The sequence below is a fragment of the Zonotrichia albicollis genome, chromosome 1, assembly GCF_047830755.1.
Source record: "Zonotrichia albicollis isolate bZonAlb1 chromosome 1, bZonAlb1.hap1, whole genome shotgun sequence".
In the NCBI taxonomy this organism is placed as follows: domain Eukaryota; kingdom Metazoa; phylum Chordata; class Aves; order Passeriformes; family Passerellidae; genus Zonotrichia; species Zonotrichia albicollis.
This window is the reverse complement of record NC_133819.1, coordinates 103,266,912-103,284,361: the sequence shown is the minus strand read 5'-3', so window position 1 is coordinate 103,284,361 and position 17,450 is coordinate 103,266,912. Positions and strand designations below refer to the sequence as shown.

At 44.1% G+C, this 17,450-nt stretch overlaps 1 protein-coding gene across 9 annotated transcripts in view; it reads right to left on the bottom strand.

Annotated features, from left to right (window-relative positions):
• PPP4R1 (protein phosphatase 4 regulatory subunit 1) overlaps window positions 1-1,717 on the bottom strand; it is a 62,207-nt gene extending 60,490 nt beyond the window's left edge. For 2 of the 9 annotated variants that reach the window (XM_026793205.2, XM_026793202.2), the window contains exons 1-2: window positions 1,426-1,630; window positions 1,112-1,156 (exon numbers count right to left, since the gene is read on the bottom strand). In XM_026793205.2, the coding sequence (XP_026649006.2) occupies window positions 1,112-1,156; window positions 1,426-1,432 (52 nt within the window). In that variant the 5' untranslated portion in view covers window positions 1,433-1,630. Of the gene's footprint in view, window positions 1-904; window positions 1,042-1,111; window positions 1,157-1,425 lie in introns of those variants that run through there. The other 7 variants (XM_026793199.2, XM_026793201.2, XM_014266808.3 and 4 more) reach the window with 7 other exon arrangements.
• Window positions 1,718-17,450: the final 15,733 nt, after the last annotated feature.

The window sequence follows — 17,450 nt, the reverse complement described above, 5'->3', positions numbered from 1 at the left end:
ACACCTTCTCATCTGAGTAACATCCTAGTCTGCCATGCTAAGGCTTCTCGGCCCCGAGTTAGTAATTTTTGCATCACCCCAGCCACAATTCTGCGACTTTGCACCCTGCCATCAACTCTTCTGCACAGATCTCTCCAGCGGGGTCAGACTCGCAGAATCAGTCGGGTGTGAAAACACTTCTGAGACCGTCTCTCCAACCTGTGACCAAATGCCACCCTGTCTACTGCACCATGCCACTGAGTGTCACATCCACTCTCCGTAAGCACCTCCAGGGACAGCGACTTCACCACATCAAGCCAGTCAATTCCAATATCCAAGCACCCTGACTCCACCACCTCCTGGCCACTCAATTCCAATATCCAAGCACCCTTTCTGAGAACAAATCCCTCCTGGTGTCCAGCCTGAGCCTCCCCCGGCGCAGCCTGAGGCCACGGCCTCTCTCCTATCGCTGGTTGCACGGGAGAACAGACCGACCCCCACCCGGCCACAGGCTCCGCTCAGGCAGCTGTAAAGAGCAGAAAGGTCCCTCCTGGAGCCTCTTTTCTCCGGGCTAAACATCCCTAGCTCCCACAGCTGCTCCTCACAGGACATGTGCTCCAGACCCTGCACAAGGCAGGGAGAGCTTGAGGGGGAGGGGTGGAGGGGGGGAAAGAATGGGGGACACAAAAAAAATATACAAAATACAGAGATATAAAAGGAACGAGCAACCCACATGCTGCTGCAGATGCAGCGGCCCTAGCCTCCTCCTGCTCCTCCCCGGCGGCGCCCTGCCGTGCCCGGGCCATGAGGGGACGCCGCCCCGCAAGCAGAGCCTCCCCTGCCTCCATCCCTCCTTCCCCCCCTCCCTCGCTCCCTCCGGGGCGGCCGCTAACGGCGCCCCCGCCCCGCCCGCCGCCCAACGCACCCCGCGGGACCGCCCGGCGCAGCCCCACGCGCGACCGGGACCGGGTCATGGACACCGGGAAGCGCGGAGCATGGCCATGGCTTCCTCCTCCTCCTCCTCCTCCTCCTCCTACCCGCCGCCTCCCACAATGCACCCTGGGCGCTCCCCCGCGGAAGCCACTTCCTCGCCCGAAAGCCGCCCCGCCGCTCCCCCCCCGTCCCCACTCACATCCGTCGATCTCCTCCGGCAGGTCCTCCTCGAGCAGCGACAGATCTGCGGTGGGGGAGACACACACACACACGCACCATGTGCCACTGCGCCCGCCGACCCTCGGGGCCACGCGTGACCCTGCCCCGCCCGCGGGCTGCGCCCCCCCGACGCGACCCGCCCCGCAGCCCCTGCGTTCCGTGCCCGGACAGCGGCGGGCAGCGCTCCCGAAGCCGGGGCGGGGGAGAGGAGAAGGAGGGGGGATAGGGGAGGGAGGGCTGGCGCCTCGCCGGGGAGGCGGCGTGTGCGGGAAGGGGGAGGGGGGCGATGCCTACCCGCCATCTTGCTGCTGCAGCCCCCGCGGGGCGCCCGGCTACATCCAGCCCGCGGCCGGGCGGTGGGAGCGGCGGTGGGAGAGGGCGGGCACCCGTGCGGTCCAGGCCCCGGGCCCGGCGGCGCCTCTCCGCGTCCCCGGGAGAGCCGCGCAGGGAGGGAGGGAGGAGGGAGCGGGCGGAGGAAGGCGGGAGGAGGGGTCTGGGCCGGACACGCTGCCCCCGCCTCCGCCCGGCGGAGCCGCTCTCGCTGCTCGCTCGCTCGCTGGGGCGGCCGCGCCTCCCCTCGCCGCGCTCTGAGTCACGGCCGGAGCCGCCTGGGCTGGCCCTGGGGCTGCGGAGCGCCCGGGCTCGGCCACACGCCCCGGCTCGCTCACCTGTCCTACGCGCTGCTCCGCCAACTCGGGGCTTGGGCTCGGGCTCCTCCTGCCGCCAGCCGGCGGGCTGAGGCGAGGCTACGGAGCTTCCCCTGCCGTGGAGTTTGAGGGGTCACTTGGAGGAAGGGCCCCCAAGGTGCTCCACCGTGGGGGCGCTCCCAGACCCCGTAACGTCGTGGGGTTACCTGGGGAGGAAGGTTTCGTGGTCTACCAGAGCAGTGTGGCCAGCAGGTCCAGAGAGGTGATCCTGCTCCTCCTCCTCGGCTGGGCACTGGTGAAGCCGCATCTGCCGTGCTGTGTCCAGTTCGGGGCTCCTCAGGACAAGAAAGACAAGGAGCTCCTAGAGAGGGTTCGGTGTAGGGCCACGAAGATTATTGAGAGTCTGTGGGAGTTGAGCAATGTTTAGTATGAAGAAGAGAAGACTGAGAGGTGTTCTCATTAATGCATATAAATATCTCAAAGGCAGGTGGTAAGAAGATGGTTCCAGACTCTTTTCAGTGGTTCCCGGTGACAGGATGAGAATGCAATGACCATAAACTGAAACACAAGAAGTTTCACCTCTACATGAGGAAGAACTTCACGCTGAAGGTGGCAAAGCAGTGGAGCAAGCTGTCCCAGGAGGTCATGGAGTCTCTCTCTCTGGAAACATTCAAACCTCACCTGCATGTGTTCCTGCCTCGCCTGCTCTAGGTGACCCTGCCTTGGCAGGGGGTTTGGACCAGATGATCTCCAGAGGTCCCTTCCAAATCTAATGGTTCTGTGGCAGGTAGCCGTGCCACTACCACTGTGTAGCCCACGAGCATCCTCCTCATGTGAATGGCCAAGTTTCTGCAGCTGGGATCCCATGGCTTAAACACACCGGATATTGCCCCACTGCAATGCTCTGCCTTCTGACTTCTGCTTTAGAAACAGGCAATTTAGTTGTACATAGACACGAAGGTTCACATGGTTTTCTGCTTTTTTGGCTGTACCTTTTGGTCACTGCTGATGGTTCTCATTTCAACTGTTTTAATAGATTTTTTCCACTGTAAATTGGAATATTAAAACCATTGGATGAAACAAATGCTCTATTCAGCTGATAACCAGGGCACTTGATAGAGGAAAGGACCAGTACTGGTACTAGTGCTACCTGGGAATATTACTTGAGTCTTCCACAATCTTGTTTTAAGCCTCCATAATAATTGATGAAGTTGTTAATACACAGAAAAGCAAAATAAATTATTTCTTGCTTGCAAAAAAAGATGCGATTTCATTAGCAGTGTTTTTAACTGTGTTTGATAGTATGTCTTGTAAGCTGCTTTTTAACAATTTTTGTTTTTATTTGGTGAATTGTACAAGGATTAAATTGCCATAGTCATTCATTCTGTTTGCCATGGTGAATGAAAATGTGTAATCTTCTTTTAAAATCCATACCTCCCTTTCCTTATAATCCTGTATAACAGGCTCTGTCCTATTTGACACCTGTTCAATCTTTGGATGAGCCACTGGGGCCCAGTGGATACTGATTATCTTACATTTTCTTTTGTTCAGATATATAACCTCAAAAGCTGAGTAAATCAAGTAAATTCACCATGACTTAAGTTATATGAACCATGCTATTCTCTGCCAGTGTAATTTAAGAAGAGATTGAGGGGAAATATTTGACATCACAAATCTCTGGTAATGCTGTATGTGATAGCAATAGACTTAGAACAGAAAAGTTAGGTGTACTTCAAGACCTCATTTTATTATCTTTATTACTGCAAGTTATTTCCGGGAAGTTTTCTTGCATCTCCTCTGCGTTGTTCACCATAATCAGTTTTGCTCCCACTGAATTCAGTAGAAGTGAATCTAAGAATGTCTCTCACAACTAAAATTTGATGCACTTAGTTTTACTGAATGAATCAAGGGGTCTGACTCCTTTTTTCAAGCATTTAGGAAAGGGCAGTAATGCTCACAAACCACAGATTACTGTGGTCTGAGAGCACCAAAGCTACCTTAAGCATTATTAGGGTTATCATCATAAGGAGAACATAATGAGATACATCTATGAGACTGGGCTTACAATGACCAGAATTAGTGCTCTTAAAAGTATTAATAGTGTTAATTATCATAAATTAATTATTTCTCCATATATAATTGCCTCTAGAGTATTTAGGAGTTTTAAAAATTTCTATGTGTGTATTTGTTAAAAGAGAGGAAGCGTAATTTATTGAATCAAGCAATGACAATTGCAAGCAGTCATACTGAACATAAGATCATATAAATTAATTTTGAATCTTCCTATGTGCTTGTGATCTTCAGTGGTTGTTGGTTCCTTCTCTGTATGCAGGACCGTGTGGTATTTAAATAGCACAGATAACAAGGATCAGTGTGTTAAAAAAGATAATTGTTCAGGAATTGCAGGGGGTTTTGTGCTTAGTGTTATCTCTAGAACATCAGACTTTGCTCCTCAGGCACAGTTGGGTCCAGCATCATCACTAGGAGCCACCAGGAAAGGTCTCATCCTCCATGAGCAGGAACTCTGGCAAAACCTTTGGTTCATACAGTGACAACAGTACGGTAGGGGGAAATAATGTCATTAAAACAAACAAACTAAAAGGCTTAATGCCAACACTCAATGAAAAATTCCATTTAATGAATAAGTAACCAGGTACTTCTAAACTTGTTGGTCTCAGTAAATCCAGAAGTACTTCTTCAGGGTCTGATCCAAAGTTCAAGTTGATGGTAAGATTCCCTGCCACTGGTCACGGATAAGGCAGACAGAGAACCTTGTAAGTGTAGGACAGATGCAGACTTTGGCAGATGAGTGGCCATTCCAAACCAGCACCCCACATGGAAGAAAATTTTCCTGACAACCTTTTTTTATTAGATGAGACCTGATAAGGAGCAAGTAATGTAACATTTACCAAAAAACGTTCTAGTAGATTTTGTGCTGGAGTTCTCATAGTTAGCTTAAGTACCCTTACAGGCACTGGGAAGTTAAGAACTGAAGAATGATAAACTCACATTCTCACACTCTATCTCAAGGAAAAAGCACACTACAAACACTACACCACTGCTTCAAGCTAGGGATGGAAGGATACAAATGGAAGACTCCTTGACAAGATCCTTTGCACATGATAAAAGACACCTGCATTGTTATCTCCAGGATGTATCTCAAAAAAGTCCATAGCAGTCAGCAAGACATTTCCATAAAGTACAAGTGTAGTATTTACATAAAGTACTACATAAATCCTTTCAAACTTGCATGTTAAACACAAGATACCTGACATCCACCTAGACATACTTGCAACAAGTTATCCCATAGTTTGATTGGTGATATCTTTTCTTTTAAAACTGTTCTGGGTCTAAGGACCTCAGGCTCAAAAACACTGCTGCACATGGAACTCACCCATGTTATTTTATTTATTATCTAAGGTATTATTATCTATTTTTGCTCATTTGCTTGAAGAAGCAGGTCTGATCAGATAGTGTCAGCTTTCAATGTCCATATATTAAGTTGTTTTGCATTTCTCCCAGGCTACCTTCATGTGTGGGAAGAGCTTCCCATAAACATCTGCAGCCATCTCCCTATCCTCCTTTGGATTCCTCCGTGAAACTCTCTTTTCCTGTGAAGCCTATCAAGAAATGGATCAGGGTTAGACTGCTGGTGCACCAAGGCAACTGCTTACCCTCTTGAGTAATCCTGACTCATTGTCTTCTTGGCCACCCACCCCCAGGATTCCATCTGCCTGCAGGTGTTGTCCTTGATGGTTCAACCATTCACTCTCTGCTTTTGGGACCATCGTTTTGTTCTTTACAGAGTGTTTAACCAAATTTGGCCCATCAGTAAACATACAGATTAAGATACATGTACATACAGAAGCACACACATACCTTTAATATGTAGGATACATGTGAAAACCCAGTGGCTGAAGCCTGGGATTTACAGTAAATTTGCATTTGACAATGTAGTAAAGCATTTCTGCTAAAAAGAGGTGTTCATCATAAAATGTTTCTTTTCTTCTCCTTTCCCTTTTCCTTCTCTTCTTCCTTTCCCTACTCCTTTTTTTCCTCTCCAATAAAAATACTGGAGAGGGGTGGTGTTTTGTTTGTTTTGGTTTGGATTTTTTCATATATCTGTATTCCTTGTGGCTGCAAAAGTTTTTAACTGTGCATCACTCAGTTTTGTTTAATTTTTGTTGTTTCCTGGGCAAGAGTTTGAGCTGGTGACTACTGGCAAACCTTAGCATTAAAGTTCAGCTACCACTGCTCTCAGAGAAGGCCTTGCAGAAGGATTTTAAACACAAAAGATGCCAACCATGAATAAATTAACACCTACATTTGCTGAGAAAGAGCCTGGTTAATATAAAGTTTGCCTTGTGGGTTCCTCATGTCATTCCAAGTCAACAGCAAATTCTGTGGAAAGTTCAAGTGACACTCAAACATCTTAAAACTAGGAAATACCTAGGGTATTTCCTAGGTACATCCCTAGGTACATCCCAGTGTGGAATTAAGGCTGCACCTGGAGCTTGCAGTGGCTTTTGGCATTAATTTTCAAGTAAATCTCTTGCATTGGTGACATGGAGATAGCAGCTGTGTAGGCAAAAGGAAGAGAGGCATGCAAGTCAGGAGACAAGTCCTGATGCCTCATTTTTCAATTCAGACCATGACCAGGAGTGTTGATATCCACAACTGCTTTGGCCAAAGACCAAAGAAAGAGTGCTCTCTCATCTCAATGGCAGTGAAGTGAAAGTCTTGTCTGTATCTGACCATTCAGGTGCTGAAGTTGATGGTGAAATAACACAAATAATTACTGCACCAGGGGCTGTTTCGAGGAGATGGGTCTCAGGGTTTTTCTGCAGCACATGTGCAGGATTCCTCATGTAGTAGCACTCACCTGGACACAGGTGTTCCTTTAAGAGAACTTAAAAGAAAGTTTTCCTTTAAGAGCACTTAAAGTGCTGCAGCTCTGAGATGTTCTGCTTCAGGAATCACATTGTCATGCATATGTGTGTTACAGGAAGACTGAATCACTGATCAAACAATGCAGAGTTCAGGTTGTACTGCTCTACCTTAGCTCTGGATTTCCTGGTTCTCAGAGGTGTCTATCTCACTGTCATATCAGAAGGGAACAAGGCTACTGAATCTTCTTCTTACTGAATTGCCTGGGGGGAAATTTGTTGATTTTTTTTTTGCAGGGAGGGGGAGGGAACCATTTGTTTGTTTTGGGGGTTTTTTTGTTTGTTTGTTTGTTTTGTTTGCTTTGATAAGAGAAAAAAAGGTGAATTTTGGAAATTTCAAGAAATTCCAGCAACCACCTATATTTGCAGCTAGGATACCATTGTAGTAGATACACTTACCCCCTACCTTTCATCCTAGATCTCCACATCATTTTGAAAGAAAATAAATTATTGTCATCTTACGGGTAAAGAAACAGAGAACAAAAGAAGCAAAGTGATGTGCTTGATACTGCTGCAGGCCTGAGATGACAATTAGTGCATCAAATAAAATGCACACAAAAAAAAAGTCTGTGCTATTTTTTGCTATCTGATGCCATTCAATATATGACTGTAGCAATCCAATGCATGGCCCCTACTGTGCCAGCTCTCAGTTGTATGCCAGGCCAGACACTCCCTGTTAGATTAGCCCTTGGACTCTCCAGCCTTTCCTCAGCCCACGCAGTCTCACCTCCCCACCCAACTAGTCCCTGCCTGGAAATACCTAACCTGATATTCAGATTAATAAATTTGCATTTATTCACTCCTTTGCTTCCTGGTCTACTGAGTTTAAATTTGCATCTCTTTAGATCTGCTTAGATATTGGCACACGTACAGATGCAAGCTGATGGCTCACATTCTTCTGAACCAGAGATGAGTTAACAAAATCCCAGAACATATCTCAAAGGGACAAATGGGATTGAATTGTCACTACTTCCAAACCTCCTTTTCCATGAGTTTCACATCGCTCCAACTGGTCTCTTCCTAAGATCCTTTCTCTTCTTGCTTCAGCATCAGCTCCCCCCACTGTCATCCATTCCAAACTCCTCTCAGCAAGCTGCTGTGTACAGCACATTTAATTCTGTTCTTCTTGACAGTTTTTGAACCTTCTTGCTTATTTTCTTATACTCACATTGCATTTTTCCAAAATAAAACAGAAATAAAACGTAAATCCTGGCAGAAGTGGAGTATGGCACCTTGTCTGCAGACCTTTGTCATATTTTAACTGGCCTTAGGTAGGACTCAGGAGTAGCACTGAGTCCATATAAACCCATGTGAATACGAGCTGGCTGGAAGTCTTCTTGGCACCCTATTCAGCCAACAAGTGTGTAATCCATTTAGTCAGGGAGGACTGGGTACATGCCTATGCAGGCAGCCAAGCTCTTTTTTTGCTGATCTGAAGGGTGGTAGGTGCCAGTGGGAAGCATGTCAGGAGAATGATTGTTATGGGACACGGCTTGTTATCCTGGTCTGTGCAAGTGCTAGGGCCTGTCAATCCTTAAAAATGTGAGGGGTGGAGAAGTCAAGAGGTTACTTCCTAAGAATCCTTTGTTTAGATAACCCTGGCTCTTGCAGGAAGAACACTGAATTTCAGGGTCAGTTACACACGTGTATTTTAGACCTCTGGGGGAGGCAGCCTTCAGATGTGTTTGTTCAGTCTTCTGAGGTCAGATGTGAGCTCATCCTGCTTCTGGTACACCTCAATCAGCAACTGTGTAATTACACTCCAGGTAGCACTGAGCTCAGAGGTATGGACAGACTGCAGCATGACACTTGAGAGACTAGTAAAACATATGCAAAATATAGCAGAGGTCCTTTCACTGAAGAATTAATTAAAACTGAAACTGTTGTTCCTCTCAAAGGGAAGGCTGACAATATCCAAAAAGACTCAATGATTATCTTATTTACAGTGTTAGAAAAGGATTACAGACTATGAGGAAAGAATTCTATAACAGAGGAAACAACCACCAAAAAGTTACCCAAAATAAAGAGAAGAACTGAATGATGGTTCTTGAGATATGCTGGTTCCTACACTGAAATTTTCAGTGAACTGGGAGGGGCTGCAAAGAATTAAGTGTTTTATCTGAAATAAATGTACACAGAACTATAGGGGATACAGATACACACAAAACCCCATGTATAATTTCTGAAGACAGTGACAAAGTATGAGTTAAGAAATCTGACAATGTACAGGGCCAGATGGTTTGTAATAGGAGGTACCAAAAGTTTAAAGAACTGTCTAGTCCAAAAATAGTTTCTCTGTTTAATTAAATTAGCTAAGATGTGAAAGAGCAATTACAGCTCTAAAGCAGCTCCTGACTAGGCTGATTCTTACAATAATTTCCAAATCAGCTTTGCTCACTTGATATAAAAATGATTATTTCCTTTTCTTTAACCATCATATAGGGCTTGACCTCCTGGGTGCCTGGTTGAAGTTCAAATGTAAGCTGTAATATTTTTTAACTGTGGGAACAGTTGAAGGGTGTCAGAGGAATATATTAAGAAGCTTTACATTATGCATTTCAAATTCTTCTTGGATTCAAGCACTGGAAACATTCCAGGTTCCAAGGTTTCTGTTTAAAATGAGATTTAATGTACATACACTGTAGCATTGCCAATAATATCTGAAACTGGGTGTGTTTTATTGAGTGATTCATAAAGTAAGACAGACAAAGTATGCACAGTGGTATTGGAATTTGGGTGGGATCAAAGTACTGATTTAGTGTAATATGTTCGTCAAGCAAAGCATACAGGAAATCTTCTTTCTGAATGAAGATGGATTTAGCCCATGAGAACCTCAGCATATTTCCAACTGCCATTTATTCCAGTGAACCCCCCGCCCTTTGAAAATATAAAGTAAAAACCAAAAAAGCTGCAGCATTCACCCTCAGATATTCCACTGGCAATGAGACTACAGTCAGACTTGTTGGAAGTGAAAGACAGGAAAACTATTAAAATTAATAAAAATAACATTGATTTAAAGGGACACTGTCTTCAGTTGCAATACAGAATAAAATTCTATCTGTTCCCCAACAGAGTGGCTGCAACATTTTTATTTAAATGCAATTCTGCTGTTAATTTGCATCCAGAAGCATACTGAGCTGGGTATGCTGTGATTGTACATTTGCATGCATGTACCTCACCCTCTCTGCACTCTTCCTGTTTGCATCTCCTTCCAGGCAGTATTTTGAAAACCACAGTGCTGATTTTGTTTCTGAGACTAAGAAGCCACTCGTACTGAGAACAAGGAGCTCTAACACTGAGAAACCGAGCCCTGCTTAGAGGGCTTCATACTGGCAGGAGGGATAATCCTGTCCTGAGTTCCATTGTTAAAAATCAAGCTGTTACATTTATGAAACATCTGTTTAAATATATTATATTTGATTCTTCTTTGACCCCCCGATCTTTTTTTATCATATACTGTTTGCTAAACAGTAGGAACAGAGCATTCTGCCTTTATCCCTGCTTTGTCCACTCAGATGCACTCGGAGGGCATAAACACCTTGTTAGCCTGGCCATGCCTAGTCTTAACTACTCCCTTGGCGAAATTCATGCATTTGTGAGGTGGGATAGCTTACTGAAATAAAAGAGAAACTAGCGAAAAGAAGGCTGTGGATGCCCTGTTTCAAGAGGAAGGAAGGAGGAGAAGTGTTGTAGTGTGTTGTTAAGTTTCTTGTGTTATTCCCCCAATTTATGTATTGTTTCCCCCCCCCATTATGTGTAAAATGGTTTTGTCCCCCCAGTTTTTCCCGCCACAGCCCTGATGTCCGTTAGGTTACCATGGTTACCCCTGTGTCTGTCACCCAAGTTATATAATTTCTCCTAGCCCTTTTTCCCTTTTTAGTAAATCTTTTCTCCTCCCTGGGCTCAGTCAATCACCCCCCACTCCTCCTGGTTTTCCAGAACTTTCGTTTCTCTGGAGGTGTTGGTTGGCTGGGGTCCCGGGACACCTCCTTTACCTTTTGATTATTGGTTTCCATGGAGTGTCAGTTCTGTGAACTTCATCCCCTCACCTTTCCCGATTGGTTCCACCTGTACCCACTCCCCTCCTTTATAATCCTGTTTCACCCCCTATTCGGGGCCACTTTCCCGGTTGGTTTCCCCACGTTGGATCCCGCAACACCTTCAATAAACCGACGTTTAACCCCCGGTGAAATGGTCAGCTCCGTTCCTCGCCAATACCAGCGGTGTGAGCCAGTCCGCAGCCAGCGCAGCCCGAGGCCATCAGACGCCGAGGGGTGCTGGCCAGGAATTGCAGAGGGGCGTCGGCCTTTCGCCCTCAGCTAGCCGGACTTCGAACTTCGGGCCACGTACGCCCCCCCGCAGAGAAGGAGCTTGCAGGACTCACGGACAGAAGGGGACGAGGTGAACCCTCCTGCTAGCAGGAGCCAAAAGGGCTCTCGGTCTGCCCCTAGCGCTGGAAAGGATTCGGTGCAGGAATCAGCTCAGATACTACGTTTCCAGAGGGCTTTCCACCTTTTCCTTTGAAAAGTAGTCTGCTGTTTTGCAGGACCTGTGAATAGGGAACTAATATACCAAAGATGTTATTTAGTTCTCAGAATTTCCTATCAATTGTGACTTTTTTTGAAGGGTATGAATGCTGTTAACCTATAGGTTAACGGATTAGCTTCAAAGAATGTATTACATCTTTTCCCTCAATTAAATGTTAAGATTTATATTAGATTAAATACACAGGGAAGATTTTGGTTTGTAATTTGCCTCAGTGAGAAACAGATTAAATAGAAGGCTCCACTTGCCGTGGTGTCCTTCAGCTACCCATGAAAAATTAATCTGTAAAGTTCTCAGAACAGTAATAGAATAAAACTTCGGGATATTAAGAGCTTGAGAATAAAAGAAAAATTATTTCTCCTGGAAAGCTCTGGCTTATATGCATTAATTATCTCATGATACCTTTTGATAAGCAAACACAAAAGCAAGCAGTGTACGGCATGCCAGCGCAAGTTAGAGGAGAAGCAGTGAAAAATTGGCTTATCTTGAAAAAAAGAAGCTGTAGCGTGATTTTGTTTCTTTGATCTGCAGACAGATCCTTCATGAAGATAAGAGCAGGGAGCTGCATGTCTTGCTTTAAGGCAGGATTTAGGTAATCTTATCTTCAAAAATCTCTGCATCCTTTTTTCTTCCACATTTCACTCCTGATAGGTCACTAACACAGCATATGTACATTAAGCCTAATTACTTGCCTATCATACTTCTTCCCCTGGACTAGATAATCAATCATCCCTCAGTGTGAGCTTATTTTTTTTGGGTGACAAGCCCAAAAAAAATAGGTGTGCCATAGGTGTCCTCCTCAAAGACATCTTCATCTCCTTGTTCCTGTGACGGAATAAATAAGGCATTTTGAACTTTCTGGTGTTGTGGGATAACACGCCCAGGCAGCTCTGCATCTGGCTGGAAATCTTTGAACTCCCACAGTATTGTTAACCTTCCCTTCCTGCAGGATAAAACCAGACAGTAGTTCCATTTTTCCTCATCCTCTTTGCAAATAATTTGGGATCCAGCTTCCCAGATCCTTTGTTATTTCCAGTGGTCTGATTTCCTTACTTTTCAGGCTATTGGAAATTGCTATGACCTGAGTCACCCAGATGCCCAAGTACTCCCATTCTCCGTGTAGAAGCCAAAGGGATATTCCCACCAAGATGCAGATCATCTGAGCTAGTTTAGAAGAGGAATTACAGTCAAGTCACATGCCCAGAAGTTAAGTCAACAACAGTGGCTCACATAAATCCAAATTGCTCCCAAGCTAGGCTCTTCCCTTGCTAATGACTGCAGGAACACCTGGATCAAGGAGCCAAGGACCACATCACCATTCCAGCCTTACTGAAAGGAATTACTTGGCACTACTAGCTTAAACTTACTTCATCCAAGGCTTGAAGATTGAGTTAGAATTTTTTAATGCGTTCTAACACCAAAATGAGACTTCTGACTCTTTTTGGGTTTTGGTGAAATGATATTTTGTCTCTGCCAGATTTAATTTTTAATCTATTTTACCACCCTCCTGATATCATAAGAAAGATTATGACCATGGTAGCTTCTCTTTAAGGTTGTTTTGCAGATAGGCCTTCACTTTGCTGATTTCTTTGCTGAAGATAACTAGTGCTAGTTCTCTTTAAGCTATACCTTTACAACTTACTACTCTATTACTTTTTTATTCTCATCTATTCTTAAAACTTTTCTAACTGTGAAATTGAGAGGTATGATTCCATGATCTATGTGTGATGAAAGTAAGTTTGCAGACCCTTAGAGTGCAGACCTAGTATAGAACTTTTCTTTTGCATTTAATTGCCCTAAAAATAGCATTTAAAGCCTCCTAATGTACTGCAGGATTTTTGGACCTAATGCACCCATCATCTTTAAAGAATCTACAAGAACTGATTGAGAAGGAGTGTAAAATAGCTGGACTGATAAAACAGTCTGCATTGTGTATATTTCCAGTTTCTGCTTCTCAAGATAGTTTCTTAGCTATTAGTTGTGTCAGGGTAATCAGCACCTCTTGGTGCACTTAAGGTCCTGACAAATTATTGCTTATTTGAAGAGATTACTATATTATTACTCCTCATTAGAAAATTAAAGCTATTGATTAAGTAATGCATTCTTTTCCCCCCTGTAAAATATTTTAATAATATATATTAAAAAACCTACAAAACAAAGCACACTAAATTCTTATTTAATTTTAGGTTTGAACAAACTGAGATTATCTGTTTTGAAGCCAGATTCAAGGTCCATAAACAGGCAGTACTTCTGCTGCTGTACAAGGAAATTGAAATAAACATTAAGCAAAGAGTTGTCCTGAACTGAAAAGGGGCTGACATCATTACCAGTAATAATTATAAATTATGTGGTCAAAACTTTGCAAAACTGCAGATTTGTTTAAGGGTTAATTTATCCTCATAGATGACATAGACTCAAAAAGGGAATTTTGAATTTGCATCAAAAATCCTTTGCATTTCAGGGCTGTTTAGACTAGTGGTGGGAAGAGGAGAGGTCACAGAGTCCATGCTCAGACTTAAGCTCATTTCAACATACAAAAGTGTTATTCAGAGCAGAAACAAAGCAAAAGGGGAAAAAAAGGAACTCTATCTTTTATGCTGTAGATTTTTTGGATTGATGAGAATTTCTTTCTCATCATCAAAATGATCAGATTTTTATCCCTCTGAAATTCCTCTCTCAAACTGTTTTCCTGTTTTCTTTCGGGAGTGCAACGATCCCTCTCACTGTTAAATCTAAAGAAAGGAATCAACTTGAGTATGTAAGACTAAGACATGTCTCCTCTGTCACCACCTGGCTTACAATTGGATTTTAATTTCTCCTTTGCAGTTGCCTCATGATTGTTCCTAATGAGCACCCAGTTCCACTGATGCAGACAAAAAGGTAGGAGCGACACCACAAGCTGGCTACAGACACCCTTCTCACTGCCTTAACTACTGTAAGGTCAGGATAGATAGATGCATTCTCATTTGAAATTTTCCATTTGGGCCTTGTTTGGAAGGTCCCTGTTTGGGTCTTCTGTAACCAGAGGAAGCGCCCATCAATGTACATTCACTGCCTGCAGATTTAATGAGAAGAATCAATGTGAAGTTCAAACCTTCTCTGGCTGGCAGCACACGCTGGGTGTGTTTTAGACAAACCTGATGCTCCCTTGGCAGGACAAATTTCTGAAGTATAAGAGCGCTCTTATCTCTCTTTGGCAGTATGCACAATAGAAGCCTGCTTGCTTGACAATATTTGGCCTTGATATAAAACCCTTTTCATAGTTTATAAGGCGAAGCTTAATTAAAAGGAGAATTGTGTATGCTCTCCTTTCATTTGGTAGTAAACACAGGCTCCTTCACCTCATACAAAGCTAATGGTGGTAAACCAGATACTGCACCACTCTATACAAGAATGGTGTACTGTGGAATATACTGCTAGAAGGAAACAGCATGTCTATTCAGTAAATCCAGTTGTAATTTATGAGAACCTCGCTGGGCTGCTCCTGCAGTGAGCTGGAAGGCAAGAAGGTATCACTGACCTGCTGCAAAGACTGCCTGAATTTTGAAGTAGAGATCTCCAGTTATCACTCCAACCAGATAACTGATATTTGGGAAAAGCTGATTTCACATTCCCTTTTCAAGCAGCAAGTAACAGGTGTCACCTATGCCAGAAGCATGAAAGGAACCGAGCAAACCAATGCCAGCACCACCAAAAGTAAACTGAGACAGTTCTTGTCATCTCCAGGGACTCATTCAGGAAAATTGTCACGCTGTCTTTACAAACTGTTCTCAAAACTGCCCAAAATGAGGACCTGCAAAACAGAGCAAGCTACAAGATCTACAGACACGACAAAACTGCAACCGTGAATATCCCCCAGTCAGTGCCCCCTGTTTTGAACTGTGCCTTGGTACAGGAAATCACAATAGCCTTTTGTTTGGATTAGTGTTTACACTGCAAACACCTGCATGCTCAGACACAGTTTTGTATGGGATGATACATGACAAAGAATTCAGCAGCCTTGTGGGCTCACATTAGTGTTTTCATAAGGCTCATGTGGAAAATGAGTTTGATAATAAGATACAGGGCTTTCATCAAGAACTGACTGTATGAATTCATACAGTATAAGGAATTTACAGGATGCAGCAACTGGATTGATTTTGCTGGACTGATTACATAAAATCACATAGATGATTTCAATCTCAGCAGAAAGAGCTCAAACTTGATTCCTTTTGACCTGATGTCCAACCTCAACACTTGGTGTTGACTGGCTGTCATGGCTTAACCCCAGCCAGCAACCAAGCCCCGGGTAGCCACTCACTCTCTGCCCCAGCAGTGGGACCAAGGAGAGAATCAGAAGGATAAAAGCTGGAAAACTCATGAGTTCCCATAAAGACCATTATTTAGGCAAAGCAAAAGCTGTGCACACAAGTGAAGCAAAAAATCAATTCACAGGTTCCCATGGGCAGGAGGTGTTCAGCCACCTCCAGGAGAGCAGGGCCCCATTACACATGGTAGTGGCTTGGGAAGAGAATCTCCCTCACTCCAAATGTCCTCCCCTTCTTCCTTATTCCCACACTTTATAAATGGAGTATGATTTCAAATAAACATTCCTTTGGTCAGTTGGTGTCAGCTGCCCCAGCTGTGTCTCCCCCCAGTTTCCCACATGCTCCCAGCCTCCTTCCCAGCACAGCAGTGTGAAGAGCCAGAAAAGGCCTTGGGTCTGTGTAAGCTCTGCTCAGCAATAACAAAAACATGTCTGTATTACCAACCCTATTAATTTGTGTTCAGCACAAATCCAAAACACAGCCCCATCCCAGCCAACGGGAAGAAAATTAACTCTACCCCAGTCAAACCCAGCCCACTGGCCAATTTGCTTAGCAATATGGACAAATAATCTGTTGGATCACCGAGTCTTGACTTCTGCTTTCCAAGATGTCTCAGAAACTTCTTTTTACCTGTATAAGGCTGTACCTTTAAATTAGTTTACTTTTCATTTATTGTCTGACTGAGCTTTTCAAGGACTTAGAAAGCCCTAATCCTAGCTTCCAGACTAAATCCATCTGAAGCTAATTTAGGTCTCTTCTTTAATTGAGCCAATATTTTGCTTTAGCTAGTTCTTGTCCCTTCTTGGTGCTTAATTCACTATGGTATTTGCAGTGTTCTCAAGTTGTAACACAGCTCCTGTTTTTCTGATGTAAGCAAAAAGTTTTTTTTAAATTCTGTGCCCATCTAACAGTGGAGAAAAGTTGCACTATCACCAGCTTGAGGCTATGGGACATCATTTGCACAGAATGAGAAGTCTTGCATCATTTTTCACTCCTTGAATAGGAGATTGCCTTGGGGATTAGCAGTGAATAAAGAGAGTAATCTTGACCCTCTTGACAAACATACATCTCTGATGCCAGAGATGTCAAAATGTTTCCCAAACACTTTAGGAACAGTGCATCTCTTGCAAGGTCCAACAAGAATCATGCTGGTAAAGCCTCGCGCAAACAATTCCCAGGTTTTGCTCAACAGCAATAATGGTGCTTTTCAAAGTTTTTGGCAGTCAAGCTGCAAGCAGCATCTTGCAGAGGTTTACTCCCCTCTAACCTTTTCCAGCAGATTTTTCTCTTCAGAAGGGAGTGACTGGACCATCCAACTGCCATAAACAGAAGACGTTAAAACATGAAGCAACACTACAACAAAATCAAGTAGCAGCCAGCTACATAGTCCCCAGGCATTAGTGCTGGAACCAGTGGGTTATAAAGAGCCTAATTCACTTTTTGCATGTGAAATGAAGTGAAATAAACCTTCTCAAACTAAAAAAAAACAATAAAATTGCAGTGGCTTAAGACCTGTGTAGCTGACATCAGAATCATGCTCTTTTTTCCACCAGGTCATCCCTGAACTTCTCTGGCTTTCATGTCTCAGGACTCTCATGATGCTTTTCAGGGCAGTACTTTTCTAGCCTTTGTTTAAGTAAGCAAACTTTGATTAAGTAAATATTTACTTAGCTCAAGTAAAGAAACAAACAAAAATAGCATCTCCCAGAATTTTAGCCATTTCATAACCACTGGATTTTGCATGGGATGTAGGAGCTGGAAGCTGCTTCTCCCACTCAAGGAACAGCTTGCTCAGCAGCAGCTGCTTTCCTTTTAAGAGATTTTGGCAGTTTCTTGGGCAAGCACCAGAAAGATTTCTGTGGTGGCAGTCATTA